At 41.6% G+C, this 25,092-nt stretch overlaps 1 protein-coding gene across 1 annotated transcript in view; it reads left to right on the top strand.

Moving 5' to 3' along the window:
• The window catches only part of LOC139749447 (pseudouridylate synthase RPUSD2-like), a 623,283-nt gene that overhangs the window by 450,288 nt on the left and 147,903 nt on the right, over positions 1–25,092 (top strand). The window contains exon 8 of the mRNA XM_071663310.1: positions 4,425–4,533. Coding sequence (XP_071519411.1) covers positions 4,425–4,533 — 109 coding nt within the window. The remainder of the gene's footprint in view (positions 1–4,424; positions 4,534–25,092) is intronic.

The raw sequence follows: 25,092 nt of genomic DNA, 5'->3' as shown, positions 1-25,092 counted from the left end.
GGGTCTAAGAGCGAGGTGGCAGGGGGCACGGTGAGGAGGGGTCTCCCCTCACGTTGTTGCTAATCTTGTGTTTTCAGAGTGTTGGTGGCATCGCAGCTTTTCTGGGTGTGTGTGGCAGTCACCTGCAGCCTTTTCAATAGCTCGCGTTTTGCATTGTCATTAATAGATCAGTGCCTTTGTTTTTCTAATATATTGTTAACATAGATGCTAAACGCAGTCGTGTTGTGGTTGCCATTGCAGACATGAGACGCCGGTGTTAGCGCGAAACATTGCGATATTACATTTAGATGAGGATTTGGTCGTTCTCGACAAGCCATGTTCCCTGCCGGTGAGTAGTAGCGGCGAGCTTTAACCCGGCTACTTAGCTAGCTGCCTGCCTAGTATAGCAGGGGTGGGTCTGCAGGACCCCCGCCCCCGGCATGGTGTGGTCAGCACTTTCTAGGCCACGGGGTAACCAGGCACTCTCGTGCGCGTGCCACATTACTGTTCGCATTATGAGCGTATGACTCTGTGCGGCTCCCCTAAGTTTCTGACAGCTCCAAAACGTCCTACAGAGCATAGACGTTCTAACAGCGCTGCTATCCCTCAGATAGCATTTTAAACTAAACCGTGTGAATTATATTCTCCCAATAAATGGCTCAAGTGCGCACTTATCACCTCTACTGACTGTGTATCAATCTTTGCGTCAGTTTTTATCTAAAATATATGACATGTTCCACTTCTCAAGAATTGCAGAAATTCTTACATTCACCTTGGCAACAGCCTCCACCACATGGATTTACAGTATAAATATACCTTCCCTTGCTCCTCCACCCCTACATACCCTGACCCGCTTCACTTTTAGAATTCTATTTTGTATTGTATTGCTATGCCTAGCTTTCAGTATTGATCATTTTTGTAAGTTCATGTCCATGAATTTAATCCTTGATTTCCATCCCTCAATTCCTATGATTCCTTAAAGAGCTGTTAGTTTGACCCCTGAGTCATGGAGCTGTTACCATCCATTCCTGAAAATTTTATTTTATCAATGTGATGCATTCGGCCTCCCCTTTCATAAGCCTTAAAACCCAACCTTTTTTAATGGGATCCTTTGCACCTCCAATGTTGTTATCTCCTGGTTCCTGGCACACATGCGATTGGCTGCCCGACCCCAATTTTGGCCCCGTTTTTTAATACATCACGTGGCTATAGCATGATTACGTAACCTGTACATTATAGGTACCATTATGGTATATAATTGCACCCTTAATTTGTTGTTTATTTTTATGTTTATGTTTCAGAACTGATTTCCAGAGTGGACCTGGCACAACATAACAAGCCAAGGAAGCGTGAATTTTTTTCCACATTTCAAATGATTTACCTTTTTTCATACACTGTTTTCTAAATACAATGGTAACCTGTGTTATTCCTTGGCATGAATGATCATTAAATTGTTTTCCTATTGTATCTTGCATTATTTCTATTTCAGACTCCTGTTTTTTGTAGTTTTGCACATTTGCACAAGTTTGTTGCGTGAACTGCAGTTTTGTAGTTTTGGTCCCTTGTCCCTACCACTTTAAACACCGCAAGTTACATATAACAGGTGGACAGGACCATCTTCATTCTGACTGTTGCAGAAAGTTTATTCCTTCAGGCAAGACACACAACAGTTAACTTGTTAACTTGGCCGAGACATACTTAAGTCAGTTTAAGTGACTGTGTGAGCAGAAAGAATATAAAACAAAGTTCTATATATATGAGTGATGAAATAGGTTCGCTGTTTTTTCTTGCCTTTTTCCATAATTATCGAGCTGCTTGTTTCGTTATGATGATCTGTAATCACCATTATCATCAATTTGATCTTTTCCCCTTTTTCATTTTCAAGGATATGTAAAACATAGGATTTCATCATGTGTCAGTTTGCACAACCAGGCGCACGTTGGCGATGAAGAATATTTTTTTAGGCCTCGAGCCCCATCTTCATCAGCAAAATTTTCATTGTTCACAGTCATCTCCAGGAATAACCACAGCTACTCTTCTCTAGTTTACAAGCAATATATTTTCCTGTCCAACACATCATCCACTGTTGCCCATATCTTTTTCAAATACAAAAATGCTCATTATACATATCTTGAGCAATCCTAATTTACCACAGGTTCAAGAGACCTCATCCTTCTTTGTTGCGTCTTTCCTGTACCCTCAAATTTCTTTTCAGCTATTAATCTTTTTTTTGATAACATGACCATAATTAGTCTTGGTCCAGCCTTTCATAGCTCTGTAATCTAATTATCTTCCATACTTGACCTAACTTCCTTCAGCTAGCTATAGCTGACTCAAGTTTTGACTCCACAGGGCTGATGGGCTTCATGACCTGAAAGATATGAACTGTAAGTAAGGTCACCTAGTCCTTTAAAGACAACTCTTCCTGGCATACTAATAATTATAATGAGAGAGCCTGATCCAAAAAGCTCATGTATACTCCTTCCAATAAGGGGTTTTTTGACCACCTGAATGCCACTGGTACAAATATTAACTGTATACTGTATAAATCCTCAATAAAAGGTTTTTGAAATCTGAGGACATCTAAGTTGCTTTTATGTTTAGGATCTAAGTGCCCAAAGACTTCTGTGTGATCCCACCTGACCTGTCCTTCTTGGTGTCGCATGGGTAAACACACTGGCAAGTTTTAGACTTACACTCTTAGTATAATAAGGCTGGCATGCACATATGCAAAAGTGTAGATGTCAGCCTTGCAGCAAAACCTAAGAACAAACCTAGTCTCAGCAGATAGCTAATCATGGATTGACTAGATAAACATTTCTTGACCCAGGAGTCCTTAAGGAGTCGTTAAAATTTATATATGCGTAGAAGAAGCATTAAAAGATAATCAGCATAGCTCTCTTTAGTTCATCAAGAGAAACTACGTCACTAGTTGAAAATGACACAACTATTGAAATAGTTTCATTGCCGAAGAAATTTATGTGAACATCAGTTTCCTCTCTCCTTACCTTAATGTCACGGCGCCTGGTTAACACAGACTGGCACTAGAGACCCCCATGACATCATCCATTTCTCCTTGACATCTTACATTCCTTGTTATGCCGTCATGCCCAATGCCTATTGTGATATATTTGTGTCTGTGCTTCTGCTCTGCTCCAAGACCATTGATATTTATGATATCTTCTTTTTTCACTTAAAGTATTGAAATCTCTCTTTACTGTTTAAGTCCTGTTTGTATTACCAAATTTTTTATCATGGCAAGCTCTTCTTACTCCTCGATGTCTAATAATCTTTTACTGTGACATGTGTTTATTTCATTCTTTATTTTTCTTGTATAGCCTACTGTGGTCAAGAGAATATTCCATATGTCTCAGCTGTCTCACATAATGTCTTTCATTTGTATATGTGACTGTGTCTCATCCATTGTCTTAGATTTCTATTACTTCCCCTCAAAAGCTTTCCATCTACCATGAGTATCTAACCTGTATTTCTTCATTTTTTATTGTATATAGGAAACCCATAATTATCACTCATCTAACAATTGAAATAAAGGAGTTATAGCTACCAGCTGAGTACATAGGACCTACATGTCATGGAGTTTCTGAGTGTCAGTTCCTAAGTAACTCACCAAATAGTTTTTGTCAGATTTTAAACAGGCCAGAAATACCTCTGTTTAAATTCCTTAAATAACTCATCAAGGGATGTGCTGCATAAAATGAACCCTCTGATGACCCAAGTGAAGTGTGAGATACTTAAGAGTTGAGGCCATGTTTGTACTTGGTCATGACTGCCCTAGCACCACAATCAGTCTTAGCTCAGCTGTAGGAGCTGTGCCAAAATACACCTTATAGCACCCCTGAGATGGTATAAACAAATCACTAAGCAGCTTTTTCCTGGAGACATGAAATGTTTTGTTTTTCTGTGCATTACTCATTATTATTCAAGATGATATTTTATATATCACATATATATCATGAATTAGAAAAGTAGCTTACATTCTCATTTTCCAGGAAAATGAGGCTAGATTATGATAACCAGGCTTAACTACTAAAGGTTCTTACCCGCCAGTATTTTGGTTGTGACATTGCCACCTCCCCGTTAGTAACGCTGGTGAGAGAGCTGGTTCTCTATATACCACAGCGCGTCAGTTAAAGGATACAGTTTTCTCATATTTGGTGGATTTAAGTACTGTGTGTCAAGATCCTTAATGGTAGGCTGTCACTTTTCCTTATTTCCACCAAGTACACCACCTTAACCTTCAGAAGCTTGAATTTTTACACAAAGTTGTAGAGATCCAAAGCAAAGAAGTGCACAGGTTGAGAAAGGTATTCAAATCCCTGAGGCTGGTGTAGACATGCCCATGGGCTGTCGCCTACTGTGGCCAGGCCTCCTCCCCTGCCCCCTCACTCACTGATGGTGGTGACTGTTGTTGTCCCCGCGTTCAGGTCCACCCGTGCGGCCGCTACCGACACAACACGGTCGTCTTCATCCTGGCCAAGGAGTACAATCTCAAGAACCTCAGAACCATCCACCGCCTTGATAGACTCACGAGCGGTAAGTTGGCAACCCCCCTGCCCTGCTTCCTTCAAGCATATATCTTGCCATATTGTTTTGTCTCACAAAACCTGTGCCTCCTTGCCATTGCTTATCTACCATCATAACCCTTAAGCTTCCATGCCATGCTATCTTAATGTTGGAATCATGAAACTTCCATCAAAGTCACCGTGCTCTTACACTGTATTACTTACATACTTGTGTTTTATTTTATTTTAACTAAATGTCTACTGTAAAACATTTTTTAAAGTTGACAAGAAAGAACATGGTCAACTCCTTGGCTTTTGTCTAGTGACTTCACTTGCTTCATCTGGTATGATACCTACCGGAGCTAAAAGTACTTTTAACTTACTTAAACAAAGGGGGAATCTTGTTCCTTTCCAAAATTATTTGACCTAATCTCTCCACCAGTATTGTAAAGGATCCCTTAGTAATTTTTCTTACCTTGATACTGAACATCTTTCAGCATCTTCATCCTTGAGTTGAAATTCATACAACTTCATTTGTTGCAGTAATCACTTTGTCATTCTATATTCTCTCATCATCCTTGTTGCATTTCATAATGTGAAGTAGTAACCACTGGCGAATATTTCATCCAGTACATCATCATTTTTTTGTTTCATTATTTCTATATTGCCAGTACTACTTTTTATCTTCAAGGTATGGCTGTTTAGTGAAGGAAATTCTTTCTGCCAGCATTTTATTGTGTTTTTAGGAATTCAGCAAATCAGAAATTAGTTTTTCAGTTTCTTGATTTTATGTTTCTTATAGCTACTGTTTTGTTATTATCTTGGAATAAGAAGAGGAATTGTTGAGTACAGTTTTCAGATGTCCACAAGATATAGATACAAATTAGAAAATTTTCTTTACAAAATCTTATGTATAAATCTTATGTAATTTGTTAAAATGCCAGATACGTGTTTATATGATAATTTATGATGATAGTAAAATACTTAGAAGTGTTTAGGAAGGCAAATGATGAAAAAAATCTCCATCATGTACAGCATCACGTTTTCCACTGGAACCTCTGTCTTGTCATATACAGAAGACTGAGAGTCGTTATTCATGTCGGTACAGTATATATATATATATATATATATATATATATATATATATATATATATATATATATATATATATATATATATTTTTTTGCTTTGTCGCTGTCTCCCGCGTTTGCGAGGTAGCGCAAGGAAACAGACGAAAGAAATGGCCCAACCCACCCCCATACACATGTATATACATACGTCCACACATGCAAATATACATACCTACACAGCTTTCCATGGTTTACCCCAGACGCTTCACATGCCCTGATTCAATCCACTGACAGCACGTCAACCCCGGTATACCACATCGATCCAATTCACTCTATTCCTTGCCCTCCTTTCACCCTCCTGCATGTTCAGGCCCCGATTACACAAAATCTTTTTCACTCCATCTTTCCACCTCCAATTTGGTCTCCCACTTCTCCTCGTTCCCTCCACCTCCGACACATATATCCTCTTGGTCAATCTTTCCTCACTCATTCTCTCCATGTGCCCAAACCATTTCAAAACACCCTCTTCTGCTCTCTCAACCATGCTCTTTTTATTTCCACACATCTCTCTTACCCTTACATTACTTACTCGATCAAACCACCTCACACCACACATTGTCCTCAAACATCTCATTTCCAGCACATCCATCCTCCTGCGCACAACTCTATCCATAGCCCACGCCTCACAACCATACAACATTGTTGGAACCACTATTTCTTCAAACATACCCATTTTTGCTTTCCGAGATAATGTTCTCGACTTCCACACATTCTTCAAGGCTCCCAGGATTTTCGCCCCCTCCCCCACCCTATGATCCACTTCCGCATCCATGGTTCCATCCGCTGCCAGATCCACTCCCAGATATCTAAAACACTTTACTTCCTCCAGTTTTTCTCCATTCAAACTTACCTCCCAATTGACTTGATCCTCAACCCTACTGTACCTAATAACCTTGCTCTTATTTACATTTACTCTTAACTTTCTTCTTTCACACACTTTACCAAACTCAGTCACCAGCTTCTGCAGTTTCTCACATGAATCAGCCACTAGCGCTGTATCATCAGCGAACAACAACTGACTCATTTCCCAAGCGCTCTCATCCACAACAGACTTCATACTTGTCCCTCTTTCCAAAACTCTTGCATTCACCTCCCTAACAACCCCATCTATAAACAAATTAAACAACCATGGAGACATCACACACCCCTGCCGCAAACCTACATTCACTGAGAACCAATCACTTTCCTCTCTTCCTACATGTACACATGCCTTACATCCTCGATAAAAACTTTTCACTGCTTCTAACAACTTGCCTTCCACACCATGTATTCTTAATACCTTCCACAGAGCATCTCTATCAACTCTATCATATGCCTTCTCCAGATCCATAAATGCTACATACGAATCCATTTGCTTTTCTAAGTATTTCTCACATACATTCTTCAAAGCAAACACCTGATCCACACATCCTCTACCACTTCTGAAACCACACTGCTCTTCCCCAATCTGATGCTCTGTACATGCCTTCACCCTCTCAATCAATACCCTCCCATATAATTTACCAGGAATACTCAACAAACTTATACCTCTGTAATTTGAGCACTCACTCTTATCCCCTTTGCCTTTGTACAATGGCACTATGCACGCATTCCGCCAATCCTCAGGCACCTCACCATGAGTCATACATACATTAAATAACCTTACCAACCGGTCAATAATACGGTCACCCCTTTTTTAATAAATTCCACTGCAATACCATCCATATATATATATATATATATATATATATATATATATATATATATATATATATATATATATATATATCGAAAGTACAGCTCCCTTTCCACATCCAGGCCCCACAGAACTTTCCATGGTTTACCCCAGACGCTTCACATGCCTTGGTTCAATCCATTATATATATATATATATATATATATATATATATATATATATATATATATATATATATATATTTTCTTTTCTTTTTCTTTTAAACTATCCGCCATTTCCCGCATTAGCGAGGTAGCGTTAAGAACAGAGGACTGGGCCTTTGTGGAATATCCTCGCATGGCCCCCCTCTGTTCCTTCTTTTGGAAAATTAAAAAAAAAGAAAAAAAAAATGAGAGAGGAGGATTTCCAGCCTCATGCTCCCTCCCCTTTTAGTCGCCTTCTACGACACGCAGGGAATACGTGGGAAGTATTTTTCATCCCCTATCCCCAGGGTATATATATATATATATATATATATATATATATATATATATATATAATGAAAGGTGAGTAATGTGGCAGTTGAGGGAATAATTGGTGTACATGGGGTGTTCTGTGTTGTAAATGGAAATGGTGAAGAGGTTGTAGATTTGAGTGCTGAAAAACGACTGGTGATTGGAAATACCTGGTTTGAAAATTTATAGAGATATTCATAAATATACATATGTAAGTAGGAGAGATGGCCAGAGAGCGTTATTGGATTACGTGTTAATTGATAGGCGCGTGAAAGAGAGACTTTTGGATGTTAATATGCTGAGAGGTGCAACTGGAGGGATGTCTGATCATAATCTTGTGGAGGCTAAGGTGAAGATTTATAGAGGTTTTCAGAATAGAAGAGAGAATGTTGGGGTAAAGAGAGTGGTGAGAGTAAGTAAGCTTGGTAAGGAGACTTGTGTGAGGAAGTACCAGGAGAGACTGAGTAGAGAATGGAATAAGGTGAGAACAAAGGACGTAAGGGAGTGGGGGAGGAATGGGATGTACTTAGGGAAGCAGTGATGGCCTGCGCAAAAGATGTTTGTGGCATGAGAAGCGTAGGAGGTGAGTAGATTAAAAAGGGTAGTGAATGGTGGGATGAAGAAGTAAGATTATTAGTGATAGAGAAGAGAGAGGCATTTGGACAATATTTTGCAGGGAAATAGTGCAGATGACTGAGAGATGTATAAAAGAAAGAGGCAGGAGGTCAAGGAAACGGTGTAAGGTGAAAAAGAGAGCAAATGAGAGTTGGGGTGAGAACGTATCATTAAATTTTTGGGAGAATAAAAAGATGTTTTGGAAGGAGGTAAATATAGTGCTTAAGACAAGAGAACAAATGGGAACATCAGTGAAGGGGGCAAATTTGGAGGTAATAACAAGTAGTGGTGATGTGAGAAGGAGGTTGAGAGAGTATTTTGAAGGTTTCTTGAATGTGTTAGATGATAGAGTGGCAGATATTGGATGCTTTGGTCAAGGTGGTGTGCGAAGTGAGAGGATCAGGGAGAAAGATTTGGTAAACAGAGAAGAGGTAGTGAGAGCTTTGCCGAAGATGAAAGCTGGCAAGGTGGTAGGTTTGGATGGTATTGCAGTGGAATTTATTAAAAAAGGTTGTGACTGTGTTGTTGACTGGTTGGTGAGGATATTCAGTGTATGTATGGCTCATGGTGAAGTGCCTGAGGATTGGCAGAATGCATGCATAGTGCCATTGTGCAAAGGCAAATGGGATAAAGGTGAGTGTTCAAATTACAGAGGTATAAGTTTGTTGAGTATTCCTGGGAAATTATATGGGAAGGTATTGATTGAGAGGGTGAAGGCATGTACAGAGCATCAGATTTGGGAAAAGCATGTAGTTTCAGAAGTGGTAGATGTGTAGATCAGGTGTTTGCTTTGAAGAATATATGTGAGAAATACTTAAAAAACAAATAGATTTGTATGTAGCATTTATGGATCTGGAGAAGAGTTGCTAGAGATGCTCTGTGGAAGGTAATAAGAGTATATGGTGTGGGAGCCAGTTGCTAGAAGCAGTGAAAAGTTTTTATTTAGGATTTAAGGCATGTGTATGAGTAGGAAGAGAGGAAATTGATTGGTTCTCAGTGAATGTCGGTTTGCAGCAGGGGTGCGTTATGTCTCCATGGTTGTTTAATTTGTTTATGGATGGGGTTGTTAGGGAGGTGAATGCAAGAGTTTTGGAGAGAGGGGCAAGTGTGCATTCTGTTGTGGATGAGAGGGCTTGGGAAGTGAATCAGTTGTTGTTCGCTGATGATACAGCACTGGTGGCTGATTCGGGTGAGAAATTGCAGAAGCTGGTGACTTAGTTTGGTAAAGTGTGTGAAAGAAGAAAGTAGAGAGTAAATGTGAATAAGAGCAAGGTTATTAGGTATGGTAGGGTTGAGGGACAAATCAATTGGGAGGTAAGTTTGAATGGAGAAAAACTGGAGGAAGTGAAGTGTCTTAGATATCTGGGAGTGGATTTGGCAGCGGATGGTACCATGGAAGCAGAAGTGAGTCACAAGGTGGGAGAGGGGGCAAAGGTTCTGGGAGTATTGACAAATGTGTGGAAGGTGAGAACATTATTTCAGAAAGCAAAAATGGGTGTGTTTGAAAGAATAGCGGTTCCAGCAATGTTATATGGTTGCAAGGCATGGGCTATAGATAGGGTTGTGTGGAGGAGGGTGGATGTGTTGGAAATGAGATGTTTGAGGACAATATGTGGTGTGAGGTGGTTTGATAGAGTAAGTAATGAAAGGGTAAGAGAGATGTGTGGTAATAAAAAGAGTGTGGTTGAGAGAGCAGAAGAGGGTGTATTGAAATGTTTTTGTCACATGGAGAGAATGAGTGAGGAAAGATTGACAAAGAGGATATATGTGTCAGAGGTGGAGGGAAAGAGAAGTGGGAGACCAAATTGGAGGTGGAAGGATGGAGTGAAAAAGATTTTGAGTGATCGGGGCCTGAACATGCAGGAGGGTGAAAGGCATGCAAGGAATAGAGTGAATTGGAATGATGTGGTGTACCGGGGTCGACATACTGTCAATGGATTGAACCAGAGCATGTGAAGCATCTGGGGTACACCATGGGAAGTTTTGTGGGGCCTGGATGTGGAAAGAGAGCTGTAGTTTTGGTACATTATACATGACAGCTAGAGACTGAGTGTGAACGAATGTGGACATTGGTGTCTTTTTCTAGCACTACCTTGTGTGGGGGGAGGGGGTTGTCATTTCATGTGTGGCAAGGTGGTGACAGGAATGAATAAAGGCGGCAAGTATGAATTATGTACATGTGTACATATGTGTATGTATATATATGTATACAATGAAATTTATAGGTATGTATATGTGCGTGTGTGGACGTGTATGTATATACATGTATATGTGGGTGGGTTGGGCCATTCTTTCGACTGTTTCCTTGCGCTACCTCACTATCGCGGGAGACAGCGACAAAGTATGAAATATATATATATATATATATATATATATATATATATATATGGTGTGGGAGGCAAGTTGTTAGAAGCAGTGAAAAGTTTTTATCGAGGATGTAAGGCATGTGTAAGTGTAGGAAGAGAGGAAAATGATTGGTTCTCAGTGAATGTAGGTTTGCGGCAGGGGTGTGTGATGTCTCCATGGTTGTTTAATTTGTTTATGGATGGGGTTATTAGGGAGGTGAATGCAAGAGTTTTGGAAAGAGGGGCAAGTATGAAGTCTGTTGGGGATGAGAGAGATTGGGAAGTGAGTCAGTTGTTGTTCGTTGATGATACAGCACTGGTGGCTGATTCATGTGAGAAACTGCAGAAACTGGTGACTGAGTTTGGTAAAGTGTGTGAAAGAAGAAAGTTAAGAGTAAATGTGAATAAGAGCAAGGTTATTAGGTACAGTAGGGTTGAGGGTTAAGTCAATTGGGAGGTAAGTTTGAATGGAGAAAAACTGGAGGAAGTAAAGTGTTTTAAATAACTGGGAGTGGATCTGGCAGCGGATGGAACCATGGAAGCGGAAGTGGATCATAGGGTGGGGGAGGGGGCGAAACTTCTGGGAGCCTTGAAAAATGTGTGGAAGTCGAGAACATTATCTCGGAAAGCAAAAATGGGTATGTTTGAAGGAATAGTGGTTCCAACAATGTTGTATGGTTGCGAGGTGTGGGCTATGGATAGAGTTGTGCGCAGGAGGATGGATGTGCTGGAAATGAGATGCTTGAGGACAGTGTGTGGTGTGAGGTGGTTTGATCGAATAAGTAACGTAAGGGTAATAAAAAGAGCGTGGTTGAGAGAGCAGAAGAGGGTGTTTTGAAATGGTTTGGGCACATGGAGAGAATGAGTGAGGAAAGATTGACCAAGAGGATATATGTGTCGGAGGTGGAGGGAACGAGAAGTGGGAGACCAAATTGGAGGTGGAAAGATGGAGTGAAAAAGATTTTGTGTGATCGGGGCCTGAACATGCAGGAGGGTGAAAGGCATGCAAGGAATAAAGTGAATTGGATCGATGTGGTATACCGGGGTTGACGTGCTGTCAGTGGATTGAATCAGGGCATGTGAAGCGTCTGGGGTAAACCATGGAAAGCTGTGTAGGTGTGTATGTTTGCGTGTGTGGACGTGTGTGTGTGCATGTGTGTGGGGTGGGTTGGGCCGTTTCTTTCGTCTGTTTCCTTGCGCTGCCTCGCGAGCGCGGGGGGCAGCGGCGGGGCAAAGGAAAAAAAATATATATATATATATATATATATATATATATATATATATATATATATATATATATATATATATATATTTTTTTTTTTTTTTTTTTTTTTTTTTTTGTCTCCCGCGTTTGCGAGGTAGCGCAAGGAAACAGACGAAACAAATGTCCCAACCCACCCCCATACACATGCCTTGATTCAATCCACTGACAGCACGTCAACCCCGGTATACCACATCGATCCAATTCACTCTATTCTTTGCCCTCCTTTCACCCTCCTGCATGTTCAGGCCCCGATCACACAAAATCTTTTTCACTCCATCTTTCCACCTCCAATTTGGTCTCCCTCTTCTCCTCGTTCCCTCCACCTCCGACACATATATCCTCTTTGTCAATCTTTCCTCACTCATTCTCTCCATGTGACCAAACCATTTCAAAACACCCTCTTCTGCTCTCTCAACCACGCTCTTTTTATTTCCACACATCTCTCTTACCCTTACGTTACTTACTCGATCAAACCACCTCACACTACACATTGTCCTCAGACATCTCATTTCCAGCACATCCATCCTCCTGCGCACAACTCTATCCATAGCCCACGCCTCGCAACCATACAACATTGTTGGAACCACTATTCCTTCAAACATACCCATTTTTGCTTTCCGAGATAATGTTCTCGACTTCCACACATTCTTCAAGGCTCCCAGAATTTTCGCCCCCTACCCCACCCTATGATCCACTTCCGCTTCCATGGTTCCATCCGCTGCCATATATATATATATATATATATATTATCCCTGGGGATAGGGGAGAAAGAATACTTCCCACGTGTTCCCTGCGTGTCGTAGAAGGTGACTAAAAGGGGAGGGAGCGGGGGGCTGGAAATCCTCCCCTCTCATTTTTTTTTTTCTTTTAATTTTCCAAAAGAAGGAACAGAGAAGGGGCCCAGGTGAGGATATTCCCTCAAAGGCCCAGTCCTCTGTTCTTAACGCTACCTCGCTAACGCGGGAAAAGGCAAATAGTTTGAAAAAAAAATATATATATATATTTATTTTGCTTTGTCACTGTCTCCCGCATTTGCGAGGTAGCACAAGGAAACAGAAGAAAGAAATGGCCCAACCCACCCCCATGCACATGTATATACATTCACGTCCACACACGCAAACATACATACATACCTATACATCTCAGTGTACACATATATATACACGCACAGACACATACATATATACCCATGCACACAGTTCACACTGTCTGACTTTATTCATTCCCATCGCCACCTCGCCACACATGGAATACCATCCCCCTTCCCCCTCATGTGTGCGAGGTAGCGCTAGGAAAAGACAACAAAGGCCCCATTCGTTCACACTCAGTCTCTAGCTGTCATGCAATAATGCTCGAAACCACAGCTCCCTTTCCACATCCAGGCCCCACACAACTTTCCATGGTTTACCCCAGACGCTTCACATGCCCTGATTCAATCCACTGACAGCACGTCAACCCCGGTATACCACATCGATCCAATTCACTCTATTCCTTGCCTGCCTTTCACCCTCCTGCATGTTCAGGCCCCGATCACTCAAAATCTTTTTCACTCCATCTTTCCACCTCCAATTTGGTCTCCCACTTCTCCTCGTTCCCTCCACCTCCGACACATATATCCTCTTTGTCAATCTTTCCTCACTCATTCTCTCCATGTGCCCAAACCATTTCAAAACACCCTCTTCTGCTCTCTCAACCACGCTCTTTTTATTTCCACACATCTCTCTTACCCTTACATTACTTACTCGATCAAACCACCTCACACCACACATTGTCCTCAAACATCTCATTTCCAGCACCTCCACCCTCCTGCGCACAACTCTATCCATAGCCCACGCCTCGCAACCATACAACATTGTTGGAACCACTATTCCTTCAAACATACCCATTTTTGCTTTCCGAGATAATGTTCTCGACTTCCACACATTCTTCAAGGCTCCCAGGATTTTCGCCCCCTCCCCCACCCTATGAGTCACTTCCTCTTCCAAGGTTCCATCCGCTGCCAGATCCACTCCCAGATATCTAAAACACTTTACTTCCTCCAGTTTTTCTCCATTCAAACTAGTTTACCTCCCAATTGACTTGACCCTCAACCCTACTGTACCTAATAACCTTGCTCTTATTCACATTTACTCTTACCTTTCTTCTTTCACACACTTTACTAAACTCAGTCACCAGCTTCTGCAGTTTCTCACATGAATCAGCCACCAGCGCTGTATCATCAGCAAACAACAACTGACTCACTTCCCAATCTCTCTCATCCACAACAGACTTCATACTTGCCCCTCTTTCCAAAACTCTTGCATTCACCTCCCTAACTACCCATCCATAAACAAATTAAACAACCATGGAGACATCACACATATTTATATATTTATATATATATATATATATATATATATATATATATATATATATATATATATGGTTTAATTTGTTTATGGATGGGGTTGTTAGGGAGGTGAATGCAAGAGTTTTGGAGAGAGGGGCAAGTGTGCATTCTGTTGTGGATGAGAGGGCTTGGGAAGTGAATCAGTTGTTGTTCGCTGATGATACAGCACTGGTGGCTGATTCGGGTGAGAAATTGCAGAAGCTGGTGACTTAGTTTGGTAAAGTGTGTGAAAGAAGAAAGTAGAGAGTAAATGTGAATAAGAGCAAGGTTATTAGGTATGGTAGGGTTGAGGGACAAATCAATTGGGAGGTAAGTTTGAATGGAGAAAAACTGGAGGAAGTGAAGTGTCTTAGATATCTGGGAGTGGATTTGGCAGCGGATGGTACCATGGAAGCAGAAGTGAGTCACAAGGTGGGAGAGGGGGCAAAGGTTCTGGGAGTATTGACAAATGTGTGGAAGGTGAGAACATTATTTCAGAAAGCAAAAATGGGTGTGTTTGAAAGAATAGCGGTTCCAGCAATGTTATATGGTTGCAAGGCATGGGCTATAGATAGGGTTGTGTGGAGGAGGGTGGATGTGTTGGAAATGAGATGTTTGAGGACAATATGTGGTGTGAGGTGGTTTGATAGAGTAAGTAATGAAAGGGTAAGAGAGATGTGTGGTAATAAAAAGAGTGTGGTTGAGAGAGCAGAAGAGGGTGTATTGAAATGTTTTTGTCACATGGAGAGAATGAGTGAGGAAAGATTGACAAAGAGGATATATGTGTCAGAGGTGGAGGGAAAGAGAAGTGGGAGACCAAATTGGAGGTGGAAGGATGGAGTGAAAAAGATTTTGAGTGATCGGGGCCTGAACATGCAGGAGGGTGAAAGGCATGCAAGGAATAGAGTGAATTGGAATGATGTGGTGTACCGGGGTCGACATACTGTCAATGGATTGAACCAGAGCATGTGAAGCATCTGGGGTACACCATGGGAAGTTTTGTGGGGCCTGGATGTGGAAAGAGAGCTGTAGTTTTGGTACATTATACATGACAGCTAGAGACTGAGTGTGAACGAATGTGGACATTGGTGTCTTTTTCTAGCACTGCCTTGTGTGGGGGGAGGGGGTTGTCATTTCATGTGTGGCAAGGTGGTGACAGGAATGAATAAAGGCGGCAAGTATGAATTATGTACATGTGTACATATGTGTATGTATATATATGTATACAATGAAATTTATAGGTATGTATATGTGCGTGTGTGGACGTGTATGTATATACATGTATATGTGGGTGGGTTGGGCCATTCTTTCGACTGTTTCCTTGCGCTACCTCACTATCGCGGGAGACAGCGACAAAGTATGAAATATATATATATATATATATATATATATATATATATATATATGGTGTGGGAGGCAAGTTGTTAGAAGCAGTGAAAAGTTTTTATCGAGGATGTAAGGCATGTGTACGTGTAGGAAGAGAGGAAAATGATTGGTTCTCAGTGAATGTAGGTTTGCGGCAGGGGTGTGTGATGTCTCCATGGTTGTTTAATTTGTTTATGGATGGGGTTATTAGGGAGGTGAATGCAAGAGTTTTGGAAAGAGGGGCAAGTATGAAGTCTGTTGGGGATGAGAGAGATTGGGAAGTGAGTCAGTTGTTGTTCGTTGATGATACAGCACTGGTGGCTGATTCATGTGAGAAACTGCAGAAACTGGTGACTGAGTTTGGTAAAGTGTGTGAAAGAAGAAAGTTAAGAGTAAATGTGAATAAGAGCAAGGTTATTAGGTACAGTAGGGTTGAGGGTTAAGTCAATTGGGAGGTAAGTTTGAATGGAGAAAAACTGGAGGAAGTAAAGTGTTTTAAATAACTGGGAGTGGATCTGGCAGCGGATGGAACCATGGAAGCGGAAGTGGATCATAGGGTGGGGGAGGGGGCGAAACTTCTGGGAGCCTTGAAAAATGTGTGGAAGTCGAGAACATTATCTCGGAAAGCAAAAATGGGTATGTTTGAAGGAATAGTGGTTCCAACAATGTTGTATGGTTGCGAGGTGTGGGCTATGGATAGAGTTGTGCGCAGGAGGATGGATGTGCTGGAAATGAGATGCTTGAGGACAGTGTGTGGTGTGAGGTGGTTTGATCGAATAAGTAACGTAAGGGTAATAAAAAGAGCGTGGTTGAGAGAGCAGAAGAGGGTGTTTTGAAATGGTTTGGGCACATGGAGAGAATGAGTGAGGAAAGATTGACCAAGAGGATATATGTGTCGGAGGTGGAGGGAACGAGAAGTGGGAGACCAAATTGGAGGTGGAAAGATGGAGTGAAAAAGATTTTGTGTGATCGGGGCCTGAACATGCAGGAGGGTGAAAGGCATGCAAGGAATAAAGTGAATTGGATCGATGTGGTATACCGGGGTTGACGTGCTGTCAGTGGATTGAATCAGGGCATGTGAAGCGTCTGGGGTAAACCATGGAAAGCTGTGTAGGTGTGTATGTTTGCGTGTGTGGACGTGTGTGTGTGCATGTGTGTGGGGTGGGTTGGGCCGTTTCTTTCGTCTGTTTCCTTGCGCTGCCTCGCGAGCGCGGGGGGCAGCGGCGGGGCAAAGGAAAAAAAATATATATATATATATATATATATATATATATATATATATATATATATATATATATATATATATATATTTTTTTTTTTTTTTTTTTTTTTTTTTTTTGTCTCCCGCGTTTGCGAGGTAGCGCAAGGAAACAGACGAAACAAATGTCCCAACCCACCCCCATACACATGCCTTGATTCAATCCACTGACAGCACGTCAACCCCGGTATACCACATCGATCCAATTCACTCTATTCTTTGCCCTCCTTTCACCCTCCTGCATGTTCAGGCCCCGATCACACAAAATCTTTTTCACTCCATCTTTCCACCTCCAATTTGGTCTCCCTCTTCTCCTCGTTCCCTCCACCTCCGACACATATATCCTCTTTGTCAATCTTTCCTCACTCATTCTCTCCATGTGACCAAACCATTTCAAAACACCCTCTTCTGCTCTCTCAACCACGCTCTTTTTATTTCCACACATCTCTCTTACCCTTACGTTACTTACTCGATCAAACCACCTCACACTACACATTGTCCTCAGACATCTCATTTCCAGCACATCCATCCTCCTGCGCACAACTCTATCCATAGCCCACGCCTCGCAACCATACAACATTGTTGGAACCACTATTCCTTCAAACATACCCATTTTTGCTTTCCGAGATAATGTTCTCGACTTCCACACATTCTTCAAGGCTCCCAGAATTTTCGCCCCCTACCCCACCCTATGATCCACTTCCGCTTCCATGGTTCCATCCGCTGCCATATATATATATATATATATATATTATCCCTGGGGATAGGGGAGAAAGAATACTTCCCACGTGTTCCCTGCGTGTCGTAGAAGGTGACTAAAAGGGGAGGGAGCGGGGGGCTGGAAATCCTCCCCTCTCATTTTTTTTTTTCTTTTAATTTTCCAAAAGAAGGAACAGAGAAGGGGCCCAGGTGAGGATATTCCCTCAAAGGCCCAGTCCTCTGTTCTTAACGCTACCTCGCTAACGCGGGAAAAGGCAAATAGTTTGAAAAAAAAATATATATATATATTTATTTTGCTTTGTCACTGTCTCCCGCATTTGCGAGGTAGCACAAGGAAACAGAAGAAAGAAATGGCCCAACCCACCCCCATGCACATGTATATACATTCACGTCCACACACGCAAACATACATACATACCTATACATCTCAGTGTACACATATATATACACGCACAGACACATACATATATACCCATGCACACAGTTCACACTGTCTGACTTTATTCATTCCCATCGCCACCTCGCCACACATGGAATACCATCCCCCTTCCCCCTCATGTGTGCGAGGTAGCGCTAGGAAAAGACAACAAAGGCCCCATTCGTTCACACTCAGTCTCTAGCTGTCATGCAATAATGCTCGAAACCACAGCTCCCTTTCCACATCCAGGCCCCACACAACTTTCCATGGTTTACCCCAGACGCTTCACATGCCCTGATTCAATCCACTGACAGCACGTCAACCCCGGTATACCACATCGATCCAATTCACTCTATTCCTTGCCTGCCTTTCACCCTCCTGCATGTTCAGGCCCCGATCACTCAAAATCTTTTTCACTCCATCTTTCCACCTCCAATTTGGTCTCCCACTTCTCCTCGTTCCCTCCACCTCCGACACATATATCCTCTTTGTCAATCTTTCCTCACTCATTCTCTCCATGTGCCCAAACCATTTCAAAACACCCTCTTCTGCTCTCTCAACCACGCTCTTTTTATTTCCACACATCTCTCTTACCCTTACATTACTTACTCGATCAAACCACCTCACACCACACATTGTCCTCAAACATCTCATTTCCAGCACCTCCACCCTCCTGCGCACAACTCTATCCATAGCCCACGCCTCGCAACCATACAACATTGTTGGAACCACTATTCCTTCAAACATACCCATTTTTGCTTTCCGAGATAATGTTCTCGACTTCCACACATTCTTCAAGGCTCCCAGGATTTTCGCCCCCTCCCCCACCCTATGAGTCACTTCCTCTTCCAAGGTTCCATCCGCTGCCAGATCCACTCCCAGATATCTAAAACACTTTACTTCCTCCAGTTTTTCTCCATTCAAACTAGTTTACCTCCCAATTGACTTGACCCTCAACCCTACTGTACCTAATAACCTTGCTCTTATTCACATTTACTCTTACCTTTCTTCTTTCACACACTTTACTAAACTCAGTCACCAGCTTCTGCAGTTTCTCACATGAATCAGCCACCAGCGCTGTATCATCAGCAAACAACAACTGACTCACTTCCCAATCTCTCTCATCCACAACAGACTTCATACTTGCCCCTCTTTCCAAAACTCTTGCATTCACCTCCCTAACTACCCCATCCATAAACAAATTAAACAACCATGGAGACATCACACATATTTATATATTTATATATATATATATATATATATATATATATATATATATATATATATATATATATGGTTTAATTTGTTTAGGGATGGGGCTGTTAGGGAGGTGAATGCAAGGGTTTTGGAGAGAGGGGCAAGTATGCAGTCCGTTGTGGATGAGAGGGCTCAGGAAGTGAGTCAGTTGTTGTTCGCTGATGATACAGGGCTGGTGGCTAATTCAGGTGAGAAACTGCAGAAGTTGGTGACTGAGTTTGTTAAACCGTGTGAAAGAAGAAAGTTGAGAGTAAGTGTGAATAAGAGCAAGGTAGGGTTAAGGGACAAGGAAATTTTGAGATGAGTTTGAGTGGAGAAAAACTGGAGGATGTGAAGTGGTTTAGATATCTGGGAGTTGGTTTAACAGTGGAAGGAACAATGGAAGCAGAAGTGAGTCACAGTAGGGCAGGGGGTGAAAGTTCTGGGAGCATTGAAGAATGTGTGGAAGGCAAAAACGTTATCCCGGAGAGCAAAAGTGGGTATGTTTGAAGGAATAGTGTTTCCAGCATTGTAATAGGGTTGTGAGGCATGGGCTATAGATAGGTTTGTGCGGAGGAGGGTGGATGTGTTGGAAATGAAATGTTTGAGGACAATATGTAGCATGAGGTGGTTTGATTGAGTAAGTAATGAAAGGGTAAGAGTCATGTGGTAATAAAAAGAGTGTAGTTGAGAGAGCAGAAGAGGGTGTATTGAAATGGTATGGTCTCATGGAGAGAATGAATGAGGAAAGATTGACAAAGAGGATATATGTGTCAGAGGTGGAGGGAACAGGGAGAAGTGGGAGACCAAATTGGAGGTGGAAGGATGGAGTGAAAAAGATTTTGAGCAAATGGGGCTTGAACATACAGGAGACTGAATGCTATGCAAGGAATAGGGTGAATTGGAACGATGTAGTATACCATGGTCGACGTGCTGTCAATGGATTGAACCAGGTCATGTGAAGCATCTGGGGTATACCATGGAAAGTTTTGTAGGGCCTGGATGTGGAAAGAGAGCAGTGGTTTCGATGCATTACACATGACAGCTAGAGACTGAGTGTGAACGAATGTGATGTTTGTTGTTTTTCCTAGCACTACTTCGTGCGCATGCAGGGGGAGGGAGATGCCATTTCATGTATGGCGGCCGGAATGGATGAAGGCAGCATGTATGAATATGTACATGTATATATATATATATATATATATATATATATATATATATATATATATATATATATATATATCTTTCTTTCTTTCATACTATTTGCCATTTCCTGCGATAGCGAGGTAGCGTTAAGAACAGAGGACTGGGTCTTTGAGGGAATATCCTCACCTGGCCCTCTTCTCTGTTCCTTCTTTTGGGAGAAAAAAAAAAAAAAAAAACGAGAGGGGAGGATTTCCAGCCTCCCGCTCCCTTCCCTTTTAGTCGCCTTCTACGACACGCAGGGAATACGTGGGAAGTATTCTTTCTCCCCTATATATATATATATATATATATATATATATATATATATTTTTCTTTCTTTCAAACTATTCGCCATTTCCCGCATTAGCAAGGTAGCGTTAAGAACAGAGGACTGGGCCTTTGAGGGAATACCCTCACCTGGCCCAATTCTCTGTTCCTTCTTTTGGAAAATTAAAAAAAAAAACGAGAGGGGAGGATTTCCAGCCCCCTGCTCCCTCCCCTTTTAGTCGCCTTCTACGACACGAAGGGAATACGTGGGAAGTACTCTTAATCCCCTATCCCCAGGGATAATATATATATATATATATATATATATATATATATATATATATATATATATATATATATGTATATATATATATATATATATATATATATATATTTATATATTTATATATATATATATATATATATATATATATATATATATATATATATATATATATATGTGTGTATGTATATGTATTTATACATTGAAATGTATAGTAATGTATATATGGGTGTGTGGGCATTTATGTATATACATATGTATGTGGGGGGGTTGGGCCATTCTTTCATCTGTTTGCTTGCGCTACCTCGCTAACGAGGGAGACAACGACAAAGTGTAATATATATATATATATATATATATATATATATATATATATATATATATATATATATATATATATATATATATGTATATATATATTTATTTATTTTATTATTTTGCTTTGTCGTTGTCTCCTGCGTTTGCGAGGTAGCGCAAGGAAACAGACGAAAGAAATGGCCCAACCCACCCCCATACACATGTATATACATACACGTCCACACATGCAAATATACATACCTATACATCTCAATGTACACATATATGTACACACACAGACACATACATATATACCCATGCACACAATTCAAACTGTCTGCCTTTATTCATTCCCATCGCCACCTCGCCGCACATGGAATACCATCCCCCTCCCCCCTCATGTGTGCGAGGTAGCGCTAGGAAAAGACAACAAAGGCCCCATTCGTTCACACTCAGTCTCTAGCTGTCATGCAATAATGCCCGAAACCACAGCTCCCTTTCCACATCCAGGCCCCACACAACTTTCCATGGATTACCCCAGACGCTTCACATGCCCTGATTTAATCCACTGACAGCACGTCACCCCCGGTATACCACATCGATCCAATTCACTCTATTCCTTGCCCGCCTTTCACCCTCCTGCATGTTCAGGCCCCGATCACTCAAAATCTTTTTCACTCCATCTTTCCACCTCCAATTTGGTCTCCCACTTCTCCTCGTTCCCTCCACCTCCGACACATATATCCTCTTGGTCAATCTTTCCTCACTCATTCTCTCCATGTGCCCAAACCATTTCAAAACACCCTCTTCTGCTTTCTCAACCACGCTCTTTTTATTTCCACACATCTCTCTTACCCTTACATTACTTACTCGATCAAACCACCTCACACCACACATTGTCCTCAAACATCTCATTTCCAGCACATCCACCCTCCTGCACACAACTCTATCCATAGCCCACGCCTCGCAACCATACAACATTGTTGGAACCACTATTCCTTCAAACATACCCATTTTTGCTTTCCGAGATAATGTTCTCGACTTCCAAACATTCTTCAAGGCTCTCAGGATTTTCGCCCCCTCCCCCACTTCTGCTTCCATGGTATGTATGGTTCCATACATACATACATACACACACACACACACACACACACACACACACACACACACACACACACACACACACACACACACATATTCCTTTAAATCCACGGGGAAAATAAAACTCTATAATTTCCCAAGTGCAGTTTTGTGTAATGATCACATCACCTGGGGAGATACAAGAAAGAAATATAAGTCATTTGATACACAATGAAGAGATGTAGCTAGGACACCATTTTTTAAACAAGTGATTGTCCAAGACATTCAATGAGTGTATCATACGTTAATGAGTGGATGGACCATTCTTCGTCTGTCTCCTGGTGCTCTCAGACCATTTCAACACACCCTATTCTGTTCTCTCAACCTTACTCTTTTTATTTCCACATGTCTCTCTTACACTTTCATTACTTAATCAAACCACCTCACACCATATACACATACATACATACATGTACCTAACAACATATACATGTATGCACAGACATACACATATATACACATGCACCCATTCATACTTGCTTGCCATCATCCATTTCTGTCGCTACCCTGACCCACAGGAAACAGCTTCGCTATCCTCTACTTCAGCAAGGTAGCACCAGGAAAACAGGCAAAAAAGGCCACATTCATGTACACTCAGTTTCTAGCTGATGTGTGATGTACCAAAACCACAGCTCCCTATCCACATCCAGGCCCCACAAATCTTTCCATGGTTTATCACAGACACTTCATATGCCCTGGTTCAGTCCATTGACAGCATGTCGATGCTTGTATACCACATTGTTCCAATTCACTCTGTTCCTTGCATGACTCTCACCCTCTTGTATGTTCAGGCCCTGATCGCTCAAAATCTTGTTCACACCATATTTCCACCTCCAGTTTGGTCTCTTGCTTTTCCTTGTTCCCTCCACCTCAGACACAATCTTTCCTCACTCATTCTCTCCATATGTCCAAACCATTTCAACACACACTCTTCTGCTCTCTCAACTATACTGTTTATTTCCACTTTTCTTACCCTTTCAGTACATACTCAATCAAACCACCTCACTCCACATATTGTCCTCAAATATTTAATTTCCAACACATCCACCCTCCATTGTACAACCCATGCCTTACAACCATATGACATTGTTGGAAATGCTATTCCTTCAAACATACCCATTTCTGCTCCAATCAACATTCTCTCCTTCTGCGCATTCTTCATTGCTCCCAGAACCTTTGCCCCCTTCCCCACCCTGTGACTCACTTCTGCTTACATAGTTTCATTTGCTGCTAAGTCCACTCCCAGATATCTAAAACACCTCATTTTCTCCAATTTTTTCCATTGAAGCCTACATCCCAATTAACTTGCCCCTCAACCCTACCGAATTAATATCCTTGCTCTTATTCACGTCTACTGTCAACTTTCTCCTTTCACACACATTTCCAAACTCAGTCACCAACTCCTGCAGTTTCTCGCATGAATCAACCACCGGAACTATATTGTTGGCAAATAACAACTGACTTTTCTAAGGCCCTCTCATCCCCAACAGCCTGCATACTCACCTCTCTCTCCAAAACTCTTACATTTACCCAATCTGATGCTCTGTACATGCCTTCACCCTCTTAATCAATACCCTCCCATATAATTTCCCAGGAATACTCAACACACTTATGTCTGTAGAACAATGGTACTATGCATGCTTTCTGCCATTCCTCAGAGACTTCACCATGATCCATACATACACTGAATATCCTTTCCAACCAGTCAACAACACAGTCACCCCTTTTTTTATAAAATCCATTGCAGTACCATCCAAACCCACTGCCTTGCCAGATTTCATCTTTCACAAAGCTTTCACAACCTCTTCTCGCTTTACCAAACCATTCTCCCTGGCCCACTCACTTTGCATGCCACCCCGACCAAAACACCATATATCTGCCACTCTATGTTCAAACATTCACAAACCTTCAAAATGCTCACTTTATCACTGCCTGTTATTACCTCCCCACTTGCCCCCTTCACCGATGTTCTCTTTGTGAAACACATATTATTTGTCTCCTTCCAAATATCTTTTTATCATCCCTAAGATTTAATGATACTCTCTCACCCAAACTCTCATTTGCTCTCTTTTTCAACCTTTACATCTATCTCTTGACCTCCTGATGCTTGTTTTCATACATCTCCCTGTCATTTACCCTACTTCCCTGCAAGTATCATCCAAACATCTCTCTTTTCTCTTTCACTAACAACCTTATTCATCCAACCACTCACTATCCTTTCTAAGCTGCCCACCTCCCACCTTTCTCATGCCACATGCATCTATTGCACAAGCCAACACTGCTTCCCTAAATACATCCCATTCCTCACCCACTCCCCTTACGCCATTTGCTCTCACCTTTTGCCTGATACTTCCTCACACAAGTCTCCTTTCCAAGCTCACTTACTCTCACCACTCTCTTCTCACCAGCATTCTCTCTTCTTTTTTGGAAACCTCTATAAATCTTTACCTTCGTCTTCACAAGATAGTGATCAGACATCCCTGCAGCTGCCACTCTCAGCACATTAACATCCAAAAGTCTCTTTTACATA

The sequence above is a fragment of the Panulirus ornatus genome, chromosome 7, assembly GCF_036320965.1.
Source record: "Panulirus ornatus isolate Po-2019 chromosome 7, ASM3632096v1, whole genome shotgun sequence".
Lineage (NCBI taxonomy): Eukaryota > Metazoa > Arthropoda > Malacostraca > Decapoda > Palinuridae > Panulirus > Panulirus ornatus.
This window is presented reverse-complemented; position numbering and strand designations above follow the sequence as displayed.